We start from the raw sequence: 21487 nt of genomic DNA, 5'->3' as shown, positions 1-21487 counted from the left end.
GCAGAGTCACAAGAAATTGGAAAGCAGTGAAGAGACTTAGGACAGCATGAGAAATGAGAATGGAGATGCTATGGTTGAAAAGGAAAAAATATATACTGTAATCTACTGTTATGGTGGGATTTAATACATGTGACAAAGTTCCTCCTCTACCTTGGTGGGTTTTACGCTTATTGGCAGATTTGCTCGCCTCGGAGATTCACAGCAGCCCTCAGTTTGGCTGTTGTCGTGAACCTACAGTCCAGGTCGACGACTCCTGTGTCTGACCAGGAGTTGGAAGGTTTGGGGGAAACCCGGGCCCGCCCTCTACTCCAGGTTCCAGCCCAGGGCCCTGTGAAATGCAGCTTTCTAGAATGGCTCCTGTAACAGCTGTGCGACAACTACAACTCCCTGGGGTACTTCCCCATGGCCTCCTCCCAACACCTTCTTTATCCTCACCATAGGACCTTCCTCCTGGTGTCTGATAATGTTTGTACTCCCCAGCCCTCCAGCAGTATGCCCTCTCACTCTCAGCTCCTAGTGCCCCTTGCTCCCAGCTCCTCACACATGCACCACAAACTGAAGTGAGCTCCTTTTTAAACCCAGGTGCCCTGATTAGCCTGCCTTAATTGATTCTAGCCACTTCTTGATTGGCTGCAGTTGTTCTAATCAGCTTGTCTGTCTTAATTGTTTCCAGAAAGTTCCTGATTGTTCTGTAACCTTCCCTGTTACTTTACCCAGGGAAAAGGGACCTAATTAACCTGGGGCTAATATATCTGCCTTCTATCACTCTCCTGTAGCAATCTGGCCCGACCCTGTCACAGACAAGACAGAATCACAAAAATAAACCTCCCAAAAGCAAACTTTTCAAAGATCTACTGCTACTAAAAATAGATGGTATTTGAGAAGAATCTGCTCTACTGCTTATATCTCTAGGTTAGTGGGCAAACAAATTTGTTTACAGTATAGGCCTCATCATTTCAGGTATTTGTTCTTTTTTTGGGGGCTGCCCAAAAATCTTTATAAGCACTGTAGGAGAGAAGAAAAACTCTGATATGCATATTTTAAAAATGATTTAAAAATAAAAAATGTTAGGGTATACAATTTTGTGTAGTTTAATTAAAATATTTAAAAATATCTAATTTAAAAAATCCAGGTTTACTGTATCCCTTTAATATTTTCAGTTTTGTTACTCTTTTGCTTTATGAAACTTTGTCCAAACTCAGAACAAAGATTAATATTATATTACACTGCTAGTCTCTGTGTACTGATCAACTGTCTGATTTTTGCTGTAGTACACCCTCTTTATCAGGCTGATTGCATTAACCAAGGAAGATGAATATTAGTGTAGTGTGTACAGACAGTTCTTCGTAACTGTCTCATGTTACAAAGTGCAGTTGTAGCCATGGTGAGCCAAGAATATTAGAGAGACAAGATGGGTGAGGTAATATCTTGTATTGGATCAACTTCTGTTGGTGAGAGAGACACTGTACCTTGAATGGTCCCTGAGAATATATGCTACCTAGTTATGTATGCTAAATAGTCTGTTCCACCTTGCATTTAGCTGTGATGCTCGGAGTATATTTCCCAAACCTGAAGAAGAGCTCTGTGTGGTTTGAAAGCTTGTCTCTCTCACTAACGGAAGTTGGTCCAATACAAGATATTAGCTCATCCATCTTATCTTCCATGTTACAAAACAAATCGGTGTTTTGCCCCAGTTTGCCTCTATCCCAAACAAGGTAGAAGTTACCTTATTTAGTAATTCTAAATTCTTTCTCTCATAAATTTTGAATTGTGAAATGAAAGGCACAGAAAGCATGGTTGGATTAAAAAAAAAAAAAAAGTAAATTCCCTATCATTTAAGGCATTCTGCCCTGTGGAGTTTTGTCCCGCATTTTAGGTCAGTTTTCCATAGTGTCCCAGATTTTGGCCTTACTAAGTTGAGAGAAAAAACATATGTCAAAATTGGCACTTAGGAATAACTTTAGTGGAGTATGGGGCTACCATAATGTGGCCACATATACAAGAGAAGCTTAATAACAGGGAGCCTCTTAAGGAGGGTGTATCATGCTTATTTTGTCTCTTAAACCCTGTACTCGAGCAGGACAAGATGCCTATTGTTTCTTTACTTCTGTGTCCTCTTGTAACAGAATGAATATTACTGTAGGTTAGACTTCCTGTGGAAGAACAAGTTCAAAAAAGAGCGTGAGGAGATTGAGACCATGGAGAACCTGAATCGGGTGCTGCTGGAGAACGTGCTTCCTGCACATGTGGCTGAACACTTCTTGGCAAGGAACCTGAAGAACGAGGTCAGCCACTACTAACTATCAGCTACTCTGTGATAAACACACAGAGACTGGGCATATCATTCAAAACAATCATTTAAGCAATAGGTCCTTATTGATGGGATTTTAAATTTATTAATTATTTTCTTTTCTTTATGATAATTTAAAGGTCTGTTTTACAACAGAGACTGTGGCATGGTAGTTTGAAATAGAAAGTAGGAAATTGTCTAAATGACAAAGTACTTTGTCATCCAAGAAGCAAGATATAGATGTGGGGGGAGGAAAAAGGAGAGGGAAGGAGAAAGGAGACGATTGAATGGACCTGAATTTACAGTGAAATTAATTGTTTTCCTCTAGTGGCAATATGGAGCTGTATTTGAGGGCTGCATTTGCTGCCGATGTCTGGAGAGCCTAGCTATCAAAGGAAAAGTGAAAAAACAATAAGACAGGGGGAACACATTCATTCAGAAAAGAATCTTTAAATGTCTCAGTACCCATTTCTTCTCTGCTTAAGGACTTGATGAAAAGTCCATGGAAGTCAATAGAAAGACTCCCATTAACTTCAGTGGGCTGTAGACCAGCGCCTAAATGTTCCTAAAGGGGTAGTAATGAAGAATGAAAGAAAGTGCTTATAAAGTAGTGAGAAATTCTTCATGGATCTGAACTATGCGAAAATAACTGTTTTAGCAGTGTAATGATTTCACAATAAATCAAAATAGATACTTAGCAGTGGTGTTTCACCTTTGATGGGTTAGGTCAGAAAGAGCAGCATTTCTTCCCTCATTTCAGCATGCAGTAAGACCTAATAGTAAAGTACTGCTGATAAAAACTTTTCTGCTTTTCACTACCCATGAGCTGGTATCCACTTTGAAAAAAAATTGGCAGAAGATACCAGTGAACCATGGAACATTTTGGCTTTGTGCCAGTTTGGCACAGATCCAGTTCTCAGCTCAGGCGTTAAAGACAGCAAGCCATCAGGAGCCTACTTTCTCATATATGCTATTGCAAAGCTGCCCGACAGAGTAGCACCATCTGCTCACCTAACTATAGGCAACCAGATTCGTATTCTCACCCTCAAACTTATTGTGATTGAAATTAGCTTTAGATAAATTTGCTGATGATCAGCAACTGTGATGTGCTGAGCCCTCCGAGCTGTCATGTCAAGCAAAGGAAAAATTGGTTTTGCATGCTTTAATGGCCCTCCCTTTAAAAAAAGATTCGAGTAATACTTCTGTTAATTATTTTTCTCTTCAACTAGTTTCAAAGCCATTTCTCAAATGGACGAGATCCAGCTACTAGATTAATCTTTGGAAACACTTAGGAATATTAGCATACTGTTGCTTTATGTGTGCTGTGTTTTAAACATCAACTGTTTACTCAGATTTGTTTTAATTAATGACATTAAGGGTATGGAAAACCATTTAAAACTTTCTAATTTGTTGCATCTATGCTAACTACAAGCTTTCCTTTTAATATTGGGGAAGGGCCTTGTAATGGGGAATGATGATAAAATATATAAAGAAAGTCAGAATAGAGTGAAAATAAATTCTTTTGATATGGCCTCATTTCAGTGGTGGGGGTCAGAAGGATGGGGGGGCGTGTGCACACATATGTGTATGTAAGAGTTGGATAAATAAAGGAGAATTTTTAAAGGACATTTTAAATTTGTTGTGTTCATAACCCATTGCATTTGCTTGTTCCAAACATTTGTGCAAACACTATTTAATTTAAGATTGTTTGTGGAAAACAGTTTGACCCTATTTCTAAAATTCATTTAATGATTAAACAAAATTTGTTTCAAAAGTAGTAATGTAAGATCTATTCCAGAATTTAATTTGTGAGATTTATGTGAAAGAGAAACAAGACAAGTATTGTAGAGAAGAAGAAACTATTGGGAAGAGAATGAAGGAGGAAAAAAGGAGGTAGATGGAGAATGAGAATGGGATCGGATAGTGGGAATCTGTCTTTAAGAGACCCAGTAATGGTCCGCACCAGGAAGTGCAAATGGCTAATGCAGTGGTCTCAGAGAAACTGTAATGAATGTTTATTTGTTGGAACTTCCTGGATTTTGTGTCTGTATCAGATACCAAACTGGGAATATTATCATCAGGAGAGATAAGGAAGGTAACAAAGGATGAATGGGAAGGATAGGAGACAGGGCTGGAATTTGAAAGATCCACTCTTCACTAGTGTTTACCCACTTAACATATGTTGTAGGCTCCAGATCTCTGTCACCCTCAATTTCTGTGAGAGGCAAAGCACTCAGGTAATGTGGGCACTTTACTACTGTGAGCTCACCTGCAAGCCCACTACAGAGTCCATTAATTGCCATAGTAATCTGTCCTTCCTCTGCAGCCACCGCCAGTACAGTGGTTAGACCAGCAGTCTGCCCCATTAGGAGGGATGGAAAGAAAGCAAGCAAGTGCCAGGGCCTTACCACAGATAGTGCAAAGCAGGACCTGATTGTTCCTCCATCCTTCACAAGATCTCTAGGACCAATCAAGTCAGCAGCTGGGCTGTGGAGGGGGGAAGGGCAGGAGGGCCTGGCAGAAGAGATTGAGATTCAATAGGAGGGGGAAGGGAATTTGGTGCAAGGGGCATAACATTTAATTTTGGTGGGAGATGGAAGCCATTCATTCCCAGACTGTTTCCTTTCCCTTCTCCCATCAATACCTCTTTGCCCTCTGGAAGATGCTGCCTTCCAAGTCCTGGGAACTTCCTTCTTTCAGAGGTGATCTCATTCATAGAATCATAGAATATTAGGGTTGGAAGAGACCTCAGGAGGTCACCTAGTCCAATCCCCTGCTCAAAGCAGGACCTTAAAAACCTCTAAAGATGGAGATTCCAAAGCCTCCCTAGGTAACCCATTCCAGTGCTTCACCACCCTCCTAGTGAAATAGTGTTTCCTAATATCCAACCTAGACCGACCCCACTGCAATTTGAGACCATTGCATTCTCCTTGTCCCTTGCAGATGTTGGCAACTGGGCAAGATCCTTCTCCAGGACTTTCTCCTCAGAATCGGAAGTGCAAGCTTGTTTCACTGTTTTTATTTTAAATTCAAAAATATATATTCTTTAAGTCATGATTTATTTGAATATTTGTTAATATTACATGGAAATAAAACTACCCTTTCCTTCAGTTTGTCACTCAGACATCCTGAATAGCTGTAACTGACAGGGAAAGCATTGATGGCTGTTGCATTAGATTTTCAAGTATATAGAAGCTTAGGCTTAATGTTTTGGAGAGTGTGTTATATCAATAAAATAAAAACCAGCAGGATGTTATTAAAGGGGAAAAGGCAAAATACCACATTTATGGTGAATACAGAAAGAATCATAGTAAGCAGTCAGTTATAGCTATAACATTCCATTCAATTTCATATTTATTCACACACACACAGAGGTTCTGCAAGGTTGTTATCATAGTTACCAGCCTTAGAGTTGCTCATGCCAAGCCACTGGCCAGGTGGCCTGGACATGAGGAGGAAGCAGGGCCTTGTCAGATGCTCATCTGATGCTCCTGGAAGTTGGTTTGCAGAATCAGACCCCAAAGTTCTCACTTTCTAGAGTCCATTTTTATAGGAATTTCTTCCTATGCCAGTCTATGGGAATTGCTTCATCATGCTGTTGCTGAATCAATCAGCAGATGGCACATTCCTGATGGCTCCGTGCTGCCAGATGTTATCTTGTTCTTTGGTTCTCCCATTCTTGAGGCTGTTGGGTTGATTCCAGTCTGCCCTCTGATGGTTCTCTGGTTATTTCCAGTTGACGCCTTCTTTAGCCAATGGACACTGGATTCTTAGGCTGGCACCTCCCTGATCATTCAGTTAATATCTACACCAAGCATCCATCCACATACATCCTCTATCTCTATTTTAATCACAATTGTTAACAAAGTGAGATGAATACAACAAAAGGGCGGGGAGTCTCTAGGTGTTATTTCTGTTGTTACAAAGTATTGCTTTGAGAACAGACTGTGTCTTAGAATGTACTAACACAATCAGCAGCTTGCAAGTTTAACACATAGAGTGAGAGAAAGAGTACCAAAGACCTCTTAACCAGTAATACCCTGGTATTCAAACCAGGGGGAATCAAACTCATTTGTGACTTTAATACAGAATTTCTTTAATATGATCCAACAAGTCCTGCTTTACATAGAAATGGTTTTCCCAAGTTAAGGAAGCCCTTTTTATATCAACAAGTCAAATAACTTCATTAGATTGGAGTTCCTGTTTGAAATCCTCTCACCACCTTTGTGAGGGCCATGCCAACTGCTTGGCTTTGTGTAAACCTGACTCAATAGTGCCTTAGCCCGGTCTGCACTACAAACTTACATTGGTATAACGACGTCATTTGGGGGCATGGAAAATCCACACCCCTGTGTAATGCAGATATGCGACCCAACTGCCAGTGTACACAGCACTATGTCGATGGGAGGGCTTTTCCCCTCAACGCACCGACAGCCTCTCGGGAAGGCAGATTGACTACACCAAGGGGAGAAGCCCTTCCATCAGCACAGATAGCATCTTTACTAAGCACTACAGTTGTATGGACAGCAGTGCCGCTGCAGTGTTGTAAATATACAGAAGCCCTTAGACATTAACACCAGGATCTACAGCATTAGCCTGTGTGTCAGAGAGGTGCACAGAGTAGCTGAGCTCCACCTCCCCCTTCAACATATGCCATGCATTGAGTTTGTCATCTCCAGTTTGTCCGTTTTTCAGGGTGGGGAGAGAGGAAGAGAGGGGTAACCCTGTTTTGCCACTGGCAAGGTTAATTTTATATCTACACATGGTACAGTCCCACTTGCAACCCTTTCTCTTCCATTATTTGTCCTCGTCTTGATGTACAACCAACAGTACTGGGGTGTAATGCATACTGATGCTTCCTGAGTCTCAGCAGCACATCTGTACCCCCACTATTCACATTCTCACAACAATGCCTTATTCTCTCCCTTATCGTTGTGCATTGCACAATTACCATTACTGCTTCTGGGCAATGAACCTATTCCATAGGGAAGACCTCAAACACTCCTTCATTACTACAAGGGTTTTGTGTGTTCTGTGGGTGATGTCTATATGGCAGATAACCCTGGGGTCCAACATTCCATCTCATTCAGTATCCTATCTGTGACAATGGCCAGTACCAGACGCTTCAAAGGGAGATACAGGAAACACTGCAGTGGGCAGTTAGAGAATAATTTGTTCTTAGGAAAAGTCTCTTCCTAACCCCTATCAGTTATTGGTTGGCTCTTGCCCTTAAGCATGAGGTTTTATTTCCCTTCTAAAATATTTTGATTCTACCTAATATAAATATGGATGTTGTTATCCTAATAACTTTAACAAAAGGCTAATCCTTCTTTGAATCCTGCTAAGGACTTGACTTTAACATTATCTTATGGCAGCAAGCTCTTCACATTTATTATTCCTTGGGTAAGAAAGTATTCCATTTAATCAGCTGCAGTTTTAAATTTGTTGCATTTCAGTTTCATTGGCTGTCCCCTTTTTCCCATATTATGAGAGGATAGATGCACCTGTTTTATCTTTTCTATATCATTATCTGTCTCGGTGACATATTTTCAGCACTGTACACCCAATATCCCATTCCTGATCAAAATCCAGCAGAGTGTAACCTTACTAATACATCTGTATTCTTGTTACTCTAATCTCATTTATATTCTTGTAGATTCTGCTGCGTAGTTCCCACCATTCAGCAACTTTCTTCCATTAGATTTCATGTAATCTCTTAGGTGCAGTGTTGCATGTCCTCCACCACTCCTCTCTGATCTAGTATGTCCTCCCTTAATAGTTTATAGCCAGGTACTACATTATCCTGTTGATTTTTGCTGATCCACCATGTTTCACATCCCCTTAATGCAAGATCAACTGAGTTAAGACACATTTAAAACTAGGCTTATCTAGTGACTTCAGTGTAATTTAAGGCACTATAGAATTTAGCTCAGTATATCTATTGAATAAATGAGTTGTTTCAACTTAAAACAATATGTAGAATCTAGTACAATAGAATTTTGCTAATTAACACTATTAATGATCAGGAGGACCTTTGTGAATTACTAAATTTTAAAAATTATCAAGTAGGTGAGCAAACACCAATTTTTAAGATGAATAAATGATCACAGGATGTAGTTTGTTTATTTTGACATGCGTCATTTATGCTAATATATATATTAGATAACAGTAGTACATTTTATTTTTAAGAAGAAGCTTCAGTAATTAAAAAGAAATATAGAAGTTTGCTGAGTGAAAAGGAGCTCTTTGTGTGCATTAGCTATAAATACTTTCTCCACTCTTTTTATAAAGATTATTGAATAGTTTCTCTGCCATCTGCTCCCACCAAACACAGTTGGAGCAGCCTTTCACTCCTTTCATTCCTTTGAAATCCCAGCACTGTTTGGGTGGCTCAGACATTTACAAAAACAAAATCCAGTGAGGCTGAAAATTATTTGAGAAAGTAAAATGAAAACTGATTTTACCACAGAAACATGTGCTGTCTGACCCCACTAAGCCATAGGGTGCAATCAGCACATAAAGAAGTCTAAACCAGGGGTTCTCAAACTTCATTGCAATGCGACCCCCTTCTGACAACAAAAATGACTTCATGACCCCAGGGAGGGGGACTGAAGCCTGAGCTCACCCAAGTCCCACTGATCTGGGCAAGAGGGCCAAAGCTGAAGCTCAAGGACTTCAGCCCCAGGCAGGGGGCCTGTAACCTGAGTCCTGTCACCCAGGGATGAAGCCCTCGGGCTTTGGCTTTGGCCTTGGGCAGTGGAGTTTGGGGTTCAGCCCCAGGCCCCAGCAAGTCTACACCAGCCCCTGGTGACCCCATTCAAAAGGATTTGGGACCCCAAAGTTTGAGAACCACTGGTCTAAACTAACCTTTGGCTAAAACCCTCTTTAAGTCTTCTAGGTACATGCTGGGATATTCACTACATCTTTTTGGGATATGAATGACATTAGACTTGGCTTTTATACTGAACCAACCCATATGGGCCAAGAGAAGTCACTTTGGGCCCAATCTGTTAAAGTCCTTAGGGCCCTCAAATCCTGTTGACTTCAGAGGGAGAGTTAGGTTGGTCAGCACCTTGGAGAATCAGGCCCTTTTTCCCACTCTTCCAGCGGTGTTTTAGATTTGTAATTTTGAAAGCTAAATTTGAAAAATATACCTAAGCTGAAACAATGTGATGTAAAGGTGTCTGTGGGATGTCTCCTTGTAACAGATGAGCCTGCCAGCATGTCTGATATCCCAGAATAATACATTTGTTATCTATATTGAGAAAGAGACCAGTCATAGGACTTTGTGGGACTTGATAATTTTCTATAAAGGTTGCTTGAGACCTACCTGTACAGTGCCTGTTCCCCACAGACTGTTTTGTGGCACACTTAGCACACATTTTCTTGACTAATTTTTCATTTTATCTTGTCAAGTCACTGTTAAATTATACTAGTTTTGCCTAACTAAGTGAAAGTAAAACTTCAGACATAGTCAGGCAGTGTTGATGGTCCTAGCTACAGGGGCACATCAAAGAAAAATGAATTACTGAACACCATTTCCAACCTTACCATCTTGCACAGCAGTACGTCACATGTGGGCCATTAATATACTTAAGTTTTTATCTTCAAAGCTAACAGGGAAGCATATTAAGCTTCTGATACAGCTCCCTGAATGCTGTAGTAATTTAACTCTTAGAACATGGATAGAAAATGCAGAAATACTCAGAGCCAAACCATCTCCCTCAGACTGGAGACATGCAATCTTCCCTGCTCTCATTTTCTTGCCCCCCAGAAAATGGGACACATCTATATTGAAATGGAAATGAAATCAGTGGGAGTACTCATGTAAATAAGTTTAATAGGATTTGGCCTTATAACACCATTATAATCTTCCTTAAGACACATGTACTGCACAGTCTCTTCTTAGTAGTTAATTTTGGCACATCTTAAAGTTTTGTATTGGCCTCCATGTGTATGAAGTTGCATCAGAAGTATTTGTTTTTTGTTTCCTATAAGTGACTTAAATTTATCCTCCATGTGAAGGGATGAACTTATGGCTAAGGCAGTGAACGGGGACTGAGGAGATCTGGGTTCAATTCTTGGCTGTGCCACAGACTTCCTCTGTGACCTTGGGTGAGTCACTTCAGCTCTGATCCACAGCCCATTAGTGAATGGAACTGAAACTGACTGAGGTCAATGGAAGTCTTTCCGTTGACCTCAATCAGTTTCAGATCCATTCTCTAATCTCTTTGTCTCAGTTCCTTCTCTGTAAAAAGGGGATAATGCTCAGTTTCTCTCATCCTTCTCTTGTCTATTTAGATTGTAAACTATTTGGGGCATAGACTGTGTCTCTTCCTATGCATTGGTACACTGGCTAGAACAATGGAGGCATGATCTTGACTGTGTCCTCCAGGAATTACTACAATACATATAGTTAATAATAGAATAGAGATTGTTTTGTAAATTATAGGTCCAGCCCTGCAGTCAGTCCTGTTCAAGTCAAAAGCAGTTCTGTGCATAGAAGGCTTGCAGAAATAGACCCTATTTCATTAGCATTATAAGATAACGTATTTTCCAGGGTTTATATTAATGGAAAAAATCAAGTAGCTTTAAAACATTTTCAATGTTTCTAATTTTGTACATTGAAGGTTTCTTTAACAAATATATTTAATTTGTTTTTAATTACCTACTGTGGAGTAAACAAACTCTAGCTAATAAGAATAAGAAACATCAGATTGTAAGAAGTTAGTTCTGTGTACCAGAACATGGGAATCTTGGGAGGACATCTACTCCCACTAACAGTCCTCTCCATCATATCTCTTTCTTCCACACCATACCTTTTACGGTTCATGAATCTTTTGTATTTAGAGCTTTGTTCTTTTCTTTTGGGCAGGATCTATATCACCAGTCATATGACTGTGTCTGTGTCATGTTTGCCTCTATTCCGGATTTCAAAGAATTTTACACAGAATCTGATGTAAATAAAGAAGGCTTGGAATGTCTCAGACTGCTAAATGAGATAATTGCTGACTTTGATGATGTAAGTACTAGTAACAACAACTATTATACAAATTAAACCTTGAGACCAATTTGTAAAACAGTGAATGAGAATGTTTGAGAGTGCGACTGAGAGGACAGTTGGGCAGGAAATTTTTAAGTGTCCATTTCATAAGGATATTTTGATAGAGATTTGGGATTAAGAAAAGATTTGTATGTGTCATGGAGCAGATCATACTCTGGCATATGTATCCTACTGCCATTGATCCACTTCAGAGAGAGCCTTCCACATGTGTCTGAGGGAGAAGTTTGGCCCTTTATTCATTCAACACTACACCCTCATATCAGAAACTTATCACAGTTTTCGAACTGCAGTGCCTAAAACTTGGTACCTAAATTTGTTTCCCTTGAAATTAACATATTTCCTTACATCTGATCTGTATTAGTCTAAGTTTTTCTGCCTTACTGATGACATGGTTTTTGAGTGACTAATAAGAATGTGAAGGTTTTAAAACCCATCATTCTCCTAAACTAAAGGCAGATGCAGACTGGGGAACTGATGGCAGAATTTGAAGACAATTACAGCTGTGCAACACACTGCAGATAGCATTTGACCTGCACACACTCAGAGAGAAATTGCAATGCATGAGACAATAAACAGGGAACCCCAAGTCCCATATTTTTTTTTTTTTTACAAAGTCACATACTCAAAATGCAGAAAAAGGCTTACCTGTTGGTTCATGTGACACAAGTAGGAACCTTTTTATGCCCTCAGATGCATGCAGATCCCATTGGCTTCAAGAAATGGTACACATGTAAAAGAGAAGAATTTGGCCCATACTTGACAGCAACTATTAAATTCTAGATTACATACACTGAACACACTTTCTACTGACCATACAATACTGAAAAGATGTTCAGTGTAAGCGTAAAATGGACCATTGCACTTTAAGGTAATTCTAAATAAGAACAAAACTCCATGTGGAATTACATCCATCAAACGGTATTCAACTTATTTCTTCTAACAAGAGGTAGAAGACAGCACTGAGGATTAAGTATCAGAATACTGTTAAGGTGTCTAGCTACCAGACACTGAGAATCTGGGTAATTGAATAACTCTTATTTCTTCACAGTTGTTGTCTAAACCAAAATTTAGTGGAGTTGAAAAGATCAAGACCATTGGAAGCACTTACATGGCAGCTACAGGACTGAGTGCTACGCCCAGCCAAGAACACAGTCAGGTACAGCAAAGACATAAACAGCTTGCTAGGTAAAAGTTGTGTTCACATGAAGTTCAAAGTACATTCATAGGGATTCAGTGTATTGCAGGACTAGCATGGATTTTATCATATTGGACAAGATTTTGTATATTTTTATTCACTAAACTCTTCAAGTTTCTGTGAACTATTACTCTTTACACAGTGTAACATAAAAAGGACCTCTTTGCATTTTCTCAATCTAAATATGGCATTTTAGTTCCAAAACCACTATTCCCTATTATAGTGGAACAGTTCTCTGAAGCACTTCGCTAGAATAGATTTAGAGAGTTCTATGAAAGACCTCAAAAATTAGTGTTTCATTACGTTTTCCAAAGAAAACATCAAATAATTAGCTGTATACTATGAGTTTGTCTACACAATCCTATTGTTTGGACTAAAAGGGTGTAAACTGGAGCACACACCAGCATGCTGCATTGTAAATGTTCCTAGTAGACCCTGTGAGCATGAACTAAAAAGGTACCTAGGTTCACATTAAACTAGTTCTGTTAGTTATTGTAAAATAAGATATCTACACAAACTGCTAGACTTAATCCTGCATTGCAATGGGATGGACAAGATGAGCTTGACGGGTCTTTCTGAGTTCTAATTTCAGTGATTCCATGAACAGTCACACAGACCAGTCAAATCGCCTGGTCGTCTGGTGGTGACAATTTAAATTAGGATTGAAATGCAGTGTGACAGAGCAGAGTGTCTCTCTATATTATGCTCAAATAAATTTGTTAGTCTCTAAGGTGCCACAAGTACTCCTTCTCTATAGCCTGCCACATTCTCCCCCTCTGCAGTTCAGGTCCTCTGAAGTGCTTTTGCTAAAACACCCTTGATTTGGACATTTACCCTGGATTTGGGTTGAGAGAGGAATATCCTGAATGGGAGGTACTTGGCTGTAGATTTTTCTTCCCCCTGGATCTTCAGCACAGCAGCTGTTGAACTCCAGTGGATGGTGTAAGAATAATTTTTGAGAAGGGGGTTGGTTTTGGAGTGGGGCAAGAGTCTTTTACTGTTCAGTAAGTCTTTACTCTCAGAGCTCAGAGATTGTGCAATGTGAGCACTTGTATAAACAGAGAAAGGAATAAATATATCATTACATCTATCAACACAAAATTATGTAAGTTATTACTAGAATTCTAAGATCCCTGAGGCAGGGTTCATCTCTGTGTTCTGTTTGTGCAGTGCTTAGCACAATGGGCCCCAATCGGGTCTCTCAGCACCACCACAATACAAATTCATTAGTAATAATATTTCTTTTTTTCCAGCATATTGCCAAATGCAGAAATGATTGAATTTGGGCTGCATTGTGAACATGGAGATGTTGCTACCAGAAATTTTAGAGACTTTACACAATTTTCAAATATGGCAAGTTAGGCATCCTGCTATTCACACACGTGTGTGCACACACACACAGTTATTTATTAAGAGTTTTAAATATCAAAATATTAAAAGTAAGGAATCTCCAAATTAAAAATCCTTCATTATCTAGCTTCTCCAAAATGATGCTCATGAATTGTAATCAGAGTGGGTATCATAGCAGCCACAGTGAAAGAAGAAAGATAATTTAATACATAAAACAATGTAAACTAGACATCAAACTTTTGACATGTTGTTTCAAGAATATATGGTCTCCCATTAGCTGTAAATCATCCAGCCACACAGAAATTCCAGCCAGTTTCAGCATAGACACTAATGCAATAAATTAATATTGAGATAGCCAAAGGAAAAGCCAGTCAAAATATACCCTTTTTCCTCCTTGCCTAGTTGTATTGTATTGTATAGTATATAATACAATTTAGCTATACTAGCTGTCATCGTCTTGACCAATTTTCAGTTCAGGTCACTGACCTAGCTTCCAGGGATAACAGGCACTTCATGATCCCTGCTCATTCAGTACTGGTCTCCTCTTTATCAGACACAAAGGGTTTGCTTCTCCTCTCACCTGCACTGTTGTAAATCAGGATTAACTCCATTTAAATCAATGGAGTAACAGCAGTGTAAGTGAGAGTAGAGTTGTGTCAAAAATTAAGTCTTATTAGACTGCTTCTGAATGTTGATTGTCACTGAACATTAAATTGAGACATCTGTGTTGAATTTAAAGAAATATCCTAGTCCTGAAGATGTTACTTTATCAATCAAGTCACCCAGCCTCCTAAAATATATTTACCATATTAATAAAATGTCATATTCCAGATCATTTGCTGTAGCATAGCAGGCATGAAGCATATTCAGTGGCTTCTATTTGAGTAAATTGATTTCTTTTTCTGTCACCCAATTAGAATCTTTCTGCTAAATATTGATGTATATTCTGCAAAATATTTACCTACATTTAAATTATTATTTCTTTAGCAGCTTGTGTTCCTACTTAAATTGCCTATTAGCAAATAAGTGAATGTAATTTTTATTCTTTGAATACAACAGACTGCTGCAGTAATGCTTTTCCATTACAATTTGAAACTGTGTTTGACTTATATATATTTGATTTACTAAAACCGGTTGCACTCATAAAACTGAAAGAAGAAAATTATAAGTTCAAGCTCACTGTGTTTTTACACCTACCTTAATATTTGTGAAGTTGTTTATAAGTACCTAGAAAAGGAGAGGATTTCATTAACACACGCACGTGCGCATGCCCATCCTGGACATCTGTGCGTACATTAAGTAAAAGAGACAATACATTATTATGCCCTAGTTGATCCTAGCTGAAGCTGAGCAGATTTCAGTTCCTACCATCGGGTATTGTCTATCACAGCAGCTTTGTTTCTCATGCAGCGTACTCTCATATTACAATATGTTGAAGATTCTGAGTATTTTGTTTCAGAGTAGCAGCCGTGTTAGTCTGTATTTGCAAAAAGAAAAGGAGTCCTTGTGGCACCCTAGAGACTAACAAATTTATTTGAGCATAAGCTTTCGTGAGCTACAGCTTTCCAACGAATGCATCCGATGAAGTGAGCTGTAGCTCACGAAAGCTTATGCTCAAATAAATTTGTAAGTCTCTAAGGTGCCACAAGGACTCCTTTTCTTTTTGAGTATTTTGTGCATGTTCTTGCAGCAACTGAGTTTACAGAAAACATTTTGATGATTCTGGTTATGTGGATTCCTCTTTGTTTGCTTTTTTATATTCAGGAACCTGAACGACAGTATATGCACATAGGAACTATGGTGGAATTTGCATTTGCCCTCGTGGCAAAACTGGATGTAATAAACAAGCACTCATTCAATGACTTCAAGTTACGAATAGGTATGTGGCACAAGAGTCTTACAAGAATATTTTGTAAGGGAGAATTCAGTGTGAAATATGAGTACATTAAAAAGCTAGTAATACTAGCTAAGAGGACAGATAAGCAGCTTTTCCCTGTTATAAGGGAGAATGAATGGTATTGCCATTGTCTTCCTCTGCAGTTGTGGCCTTAGATGTGTCTCAAGGTGGGCACACAAAAAATGGAGGCATTCAGAATTATAGGCTCCGTTGAGAATATTGGCCTTTGTGTCTGAAATGGTTTGATAGTGACTCATCAGTCTTTATCCTAAATATTTTTAAACATTTTTAACTTTTAAAATGTAAATGGGAGAGGAGGCAAAAAGAATCCAGAGTGGAATTTTCAAAAGCACCTAAGTCATTCGGTGCTGAAAATACGACCCACCTTGCCCAATCTGAAATAAAGAAGTCTTACGTTCTGTTCTCTTGTATATTGGTTGCTGTTCATTTTAAACAGTTCTCATATTTTTCAAGTGATTGAAAAAAGGAAAGTATGTTGTTTTCTGCAAAATGTACAGATCTAATTCTCTGCATTTAAACCATACCTCCCAAATACAAGAAAGTTGGACCGCATACAGATGGGGGCAACATCAGTTGCATAACTGGGAGAACTAGTGTTATGTTGTCTGCTTCTCCTTTCTATTACACACCTACAATTATTGGAACATAGCAGCCTCAAACACTAAGATTTTTTTAGTCAATTCTATTTGTTAAGGATATCACTTATCATTCAGTTTCTAGCATCTTCTCCTAAAGTATCATGACATTTTTCAAAATACATGCAAGGTTGTTATCCCTAAGCCAGGAATAGGAGACAAAATGAGTTTATAACTGGCAGAAGCCCATATATCCCAAGATTAAATTTCCCAGTAATAATGTGTGATAGTTTTTGAATACAAAATGAAATTTAGAAAGTGTGAAATGCAAGCAGTGAATCACTATTGGAAACGTATAAATCCATCCTGTAAACATGCCTGAAGTATTTGGTTTCTAATTAAACAGCAGCTAGTCACCTTTCTAGTCTTTCTTGAAGTGTAACTCCCAGGTATTGTGCCTGCTGCTTGTGCTCTCATGTTTAGTTCACAGTGCCACCCTGTGGTAAGAGTTTGGCATTAGTCTCATATTAATTATTCATATACTCCTCAAATGTTTTGCCATCATTGGCAATTAAAAACAAGACTGGATGTTTTTGTAAAAGCTGTGCTCTAGGAATTATTTCAGGGATGTTCTATGGCCTGTGTTATACAGGAGGTCAGAGTAGATGATCACAGTGGTCCCTTCTGGCCTTGGAATCTATGAATCCTTTGGGAGTAGTATTCTTTGTAGGATGAGCCACAGTTAATAGGAACAGCAAAGCAAAGATGAAATATCTCCCTCTCCCTTTCCTTTCAGTTCAAAGCGAATACAAGTCGGTGGGTTTATCAAGAGATGTGGAGTTATAATCCTGTAAGAAATGGAAATTCTCTTATTCCCATCAGTGATTTAATTCAAACAACACGACCTGTAAGGCAGTGGTATCAGAGGCATCAGCATTATGTGACGAACAAGTGCTGATGAAAGTCAAGGACTAAACCCACACACTAACTGTCGTACAAAAGATTATATTGAAGCAGTGTTCGTGGAGCAAACTTCTCTAAACAACACTATTGACATGTGACTTCTATGGGGGGGGGGTTACTGTATAGTCTATAAAAATTGTACTCCTTTGCTTAATGGAGTTAGGAGAGAAAGATGTTAAAGGATGTTCAAGTAACAATCAACAAGGACATAGTTCAGATGCAATTGTAGTTTCCTACTGTTTTGTTTACCATGTGGAATTGTGATGCTCCTGCAGCTGAGTTAAAGAGAGGATTACATTTTTGCTGATTTTGAGCATCCCTAATGGTTGTTTTGTGTTGCTCTTATTGGATAGCGCACACACTCTCATTTATCTATCTAAGCTATCTGTCTAAGCTATTTTAGGTGTTTCTAGAGTGCTAGTCACCATAGTATCTCCTCCATGCAGTCTCGCCAGGCAGACCAAAAATAATAAAAACAGATTTAGAGCAAGTCTCCTCTGTCCATCCAATACCATGATCTGTTAAGCTTAATGAACAGTTTTTGCCTTTCTAAATTAATCTAGTGAAGGCCTTAAGCAACCTATTAAAGGAATTAATATATTCAGAAGCTAAGGAGCTAAGTGCTCAGACAAACATTTATAGCCCTCTACCTGGTATCACTTGGGAGCTGCATCTTTTCCCAATTATTTGTATTTAACAGCTGTAACCATTTCCTCCCTGTTAATGAACCCTGTAGGGCCTCTGTCATCGTCCCCCAAGAGGGGTAATTAATTCCTTCAAAGAACTAGTGTATCTGCTAAGTAGAGGCATTTGGATAGGATCTGTATAATTCTTTATAGAAACCCATCAAGGTATTGTTGATACACTTACTATGGGAGTGCCACATTCACTTTGTTGATAGTTCCATTCCATTTTTTTTCAGCATGGCCCATAGGCTGAGTTATAACTGTAGGATTACACTACTCTCATTCCCCACTCAATCAGAGTTCCCACTGATGTCAAGGGCATGTTTGTATGAAGTTCCAAGATAGTATAAATAAAAACTAAGCAAGAGTCATGTTCTGTTTACTGATAATGAAACTTATGTCACATGAGAGTCATTCCCGCCCCTCCCCCCTTCTCAAAAATTGTGGTGTTTAGATGCTGCTTATAATTATTAGAATTGGGAGCACTGGCTGTTGGGAGTGTGAAAGGACAGGAAACAGGGGGGAGTTGAGGAGGCAGAGTGAGAGCTACTGAAGGTGCAGCAGCAGCAGCTCTGTAAAGAGGTTTCCACTTTTAAAATAAAGTCCTGTTGAAGTTTGTTAGTACCTTGCCTGGTTGCTACAACAAAAATGAACTCAGGAACCAAGAATGACTGTAGAATGGAAGTGCCTACAGTCTCTTAGGTGGCTATGTATGATCTTATTATTCCCTCTAGCAATCTGTATCAAAGCTAATGTTTTACTACCATAACACACTGCTTAAGCAAAAGATATGAATGTAATCATGTAGATTTATTTATTAGCCCAAACATTCTAGGTCGATGCTATCAGCAAAAGATGAATAAGAACTCATGAGTGAGAACCTATGAGTGAGAACTCATCTTTTCTAAGTCCATTAGTCTACTTTGTATGTCAGAAACAAAAGAATGCTGTAAAAGTAATTAGATTTGGCAGTCATTGTTTTAATGTTGAAGGTTATTCCCATTTGCTATAGAGACTGAAGGAAATTCTAATACATCTATTTAATTGAAGGTAGAGATACTCTTTAAAGATGGCACTAGCAAATTATTAAGAAACTATAAAAGGAAAATAATTTTTGTGAAATTGAGGTGGGCTAACTTGGCATTTTTATTACTAATATCCTGCTGCAGTAAGTGATCAAATACACTTGTGGCCATGCCATTTATTATTGTGCCCTCTATCAAGCATAGGCCAAATACAATGTTCATTTATTTATATTTGAGCTAAATATGCTACTCATCCTTATTTGTAAATTCTCATTAACACAGAGGGTCAACCAATGTTTTACAGGCATCAACCATGGACCTGTAATAGCTGGAGTAATTGGAGCTCAGAAACCACAGTATGACATCTGGGGCAACACAGTGAATGTGGCTAGCAGGATGGACAGCACTGGTGTCTTAGATAAAATACAGGTATCTTTTTTCATGTTACTGTTTGAGTGACTTACTTCTTCAGAAACAGATCATCATGTTGATAGATTAAATGAATCAATGAAGTGTTCTTAGTGATGAACCAGGCAGATTGACAGCTGGCCTACATTCTATGTGACCCTTTTGGGCTGCAGATTCCTAAAGGCTGCCCCCCAATATTGTCATAGATGCACAGTACAGAAAGATCAGGCCCTGAAAAGAGAAAGTAAAGATTTAAAAGACATTTAGTCACTAAGGAAAAGCAGCAGTAGCAAAATGACTGTTGGTGTTCTAGAATGACAAGGTAAGGGAGGTAATGTCTTTTATTGGACCAACTTCTTCTGGTGAGAGAGACAAGTTTCGAGCGACACAGCTCTTCTTCAGGTCTGGGAAAGGTACTCGGAGCATCACAGCTAAATGCAAGGTGGAACAGATTGTTTAGCTTAACTAGGTAGCACATAGTCTAAGGGACCGTGCAAAGTAGAATGGCCCATTAACACCTTTGCCATCACAGGACAAAAAGAGGGGGTTAGTGGGTTACAGATTGTTGTAATAAGCCATAACCAGTGTCTCTGTTCAGTCCATGGGTTCTACATGAATGATACACAGTTCTTGAAAATCTGAAATGCTTTTTGGAGTACTATATGGTAGATTAAACAAACGTTGTTTTTAGTGCTAATTGTGCATCTGCAGGCCCATGTCTTCAAACCTAAGCACATCAGGTAAAATGCCTAAAACAGGTGTTAAGCACCTAAACAACAGATTATTTGATGGCTCACATATGGAACTCCTGAGTGACTCAATGTACTTGCTCAAGATCGAAAAATGAGTCTTCAGTATTTTGGTGCCTTTTAAAGATCTTCCAAGCATCATGACAATAACTTTGAAAGCATCCAGGCTGACCTCTGTCCTAGATGCTAAAGAGAGATTATTATTCTCTTTTTGTGCTCATCATTTAAAAAAAAATATTATATGTTTCAGGTTACAGAGGAGACGAACAATGTCTTACAAATGCTGGGGTATATGTGCACTTGCAGAGGAATAATAAATGTAAAAGGAAAAGGAGAACTGAAAACATATTTTGTACATACTGAAATGACAAGGTCCCTTTCACAAGGGAATGTGGCATCCTGAAGAATATTTTTAGGTGTCAGCGATACCCTATTTTCAGGAAAGTATCACACACTTTTTAACTCCATTTTGGCCCATAATATGAATGTGCGTGTTATTTTCCAGTATTATGGAACTGTTATTTTCGTATGGCTGTATGGTCCGATAATCCAGCAGTACACACCTCGCTATTCTTATATTCCAGGACAGTTGTGTTGTGTGCTATAGGACTGGAAGACTGTACTACAACTTGCACTGTTACTTCAAGATAAGAAAGAAGAAACAGAGATTGATAAAGAGACTAAAATGCAGAGGCTGATACCAAAGGGACTAAGATGATGTTAGTGATAAACAAAAACAATCTTAAGGCAATAAAGCTAGGGGTGCATAATATTTTCTGGTGCATGATGTTTCCTGGAAGATACAGTAGCTCCCCAATAGCATCCACTAGTCTGACATTAAAATATACAGTATTTGTAAATAAGTTGATTTTGTCCCTCCATATACAGTTTGGATATGTTCACCAGCTGTGTCTCGTAGCCAGTGACATGTTGGGGGTACCTGGTTGGCATTCTTTCCTGGAGACTGTCCTAACAACAAAGGAGCAGTTTTGTACAAACACATCAGCTGTTTTAATGCCATTGTCTTTTGTAAGGTTAATTCATTAAAAGTTTGTATGTACTTTGTCTTACAATTTGTTTCTTAGTTTTGCTTCTTTCCACATGGTTCCGCAAATACTTCTATTGGCAACAAGAAATAATTTCCCAGATTCTACCCAGAGGAAGTCATCAGTCATTTATCTCTAAGATTTCCTCTGAATGTCTCCCATCTTCCTACTGTAAATATTCTCTAGGAAGGATATCTTGTTCACACATAATATTATTT

The 21487-nt window shown here is 38.8% G+C and overlaps 1 protein-coding gene across 4 annotated transcripts in view; it reads left to right on the top strand.

Annotated features, from left to right (window-relative positions):
- Positions 1-21283, top strand: part of ADCY2 (adenylate cyclase 2) — a 483719-nt gene extending 462436 nt beyond the window's left edge. Inside the window, exons 20-25 of one of the 4 annotated variants that reach the window (XM_038390427.2) lie at positions 2127-2285; positions 11166-11312; positions 12403-12510; positions 15664-15778; positions 19371-19495; positions 20474-21283. In XM_038390427.2, coding sequence (XP_038246355.1) covers positions 2127-2285; positions 11166-11312; positions 12403-12510; positions 15664-15778; positions 19371-19495; positions 20474-20626 — 807 coding nt within the window. In that variant the 3' untranslated portion in view covers positions 20627-21283. Of the gene's footprint in view, positions 1-2126; positions 2286-2430; positions 3840-11165; positions 11313-12402; positions 12511-15663; positions 15779-17188; positions 17320-19370; positions 19496-20473 lie in introns of those variants that run through there. The other 3 variants (XR_006279108.1, XM_043508479.1, XM_043508480.1) reach the window with 3 other exon arrangements.
- Positions 21284-21487: the final 204 nt, after the last annotated feature.

This window comes from Dermochelys coriacea, chromosome 2, assembly GCF_009764565.3.
Source record: "Dermochelys coriacea isolate rDerCor1 chromosome 2, rDerCor1.pri.v4, whole genome shotgun sequence".
Classification (NCBI taxonomy): Eukaryota; Metazoa; Chordata; order Testudines; family Dermochelyidae; genus Dermochelys; species Dermochelys coriacea.
This window is presented reverse-complemented; position numbering and strand designations above follow the sequence as displayed.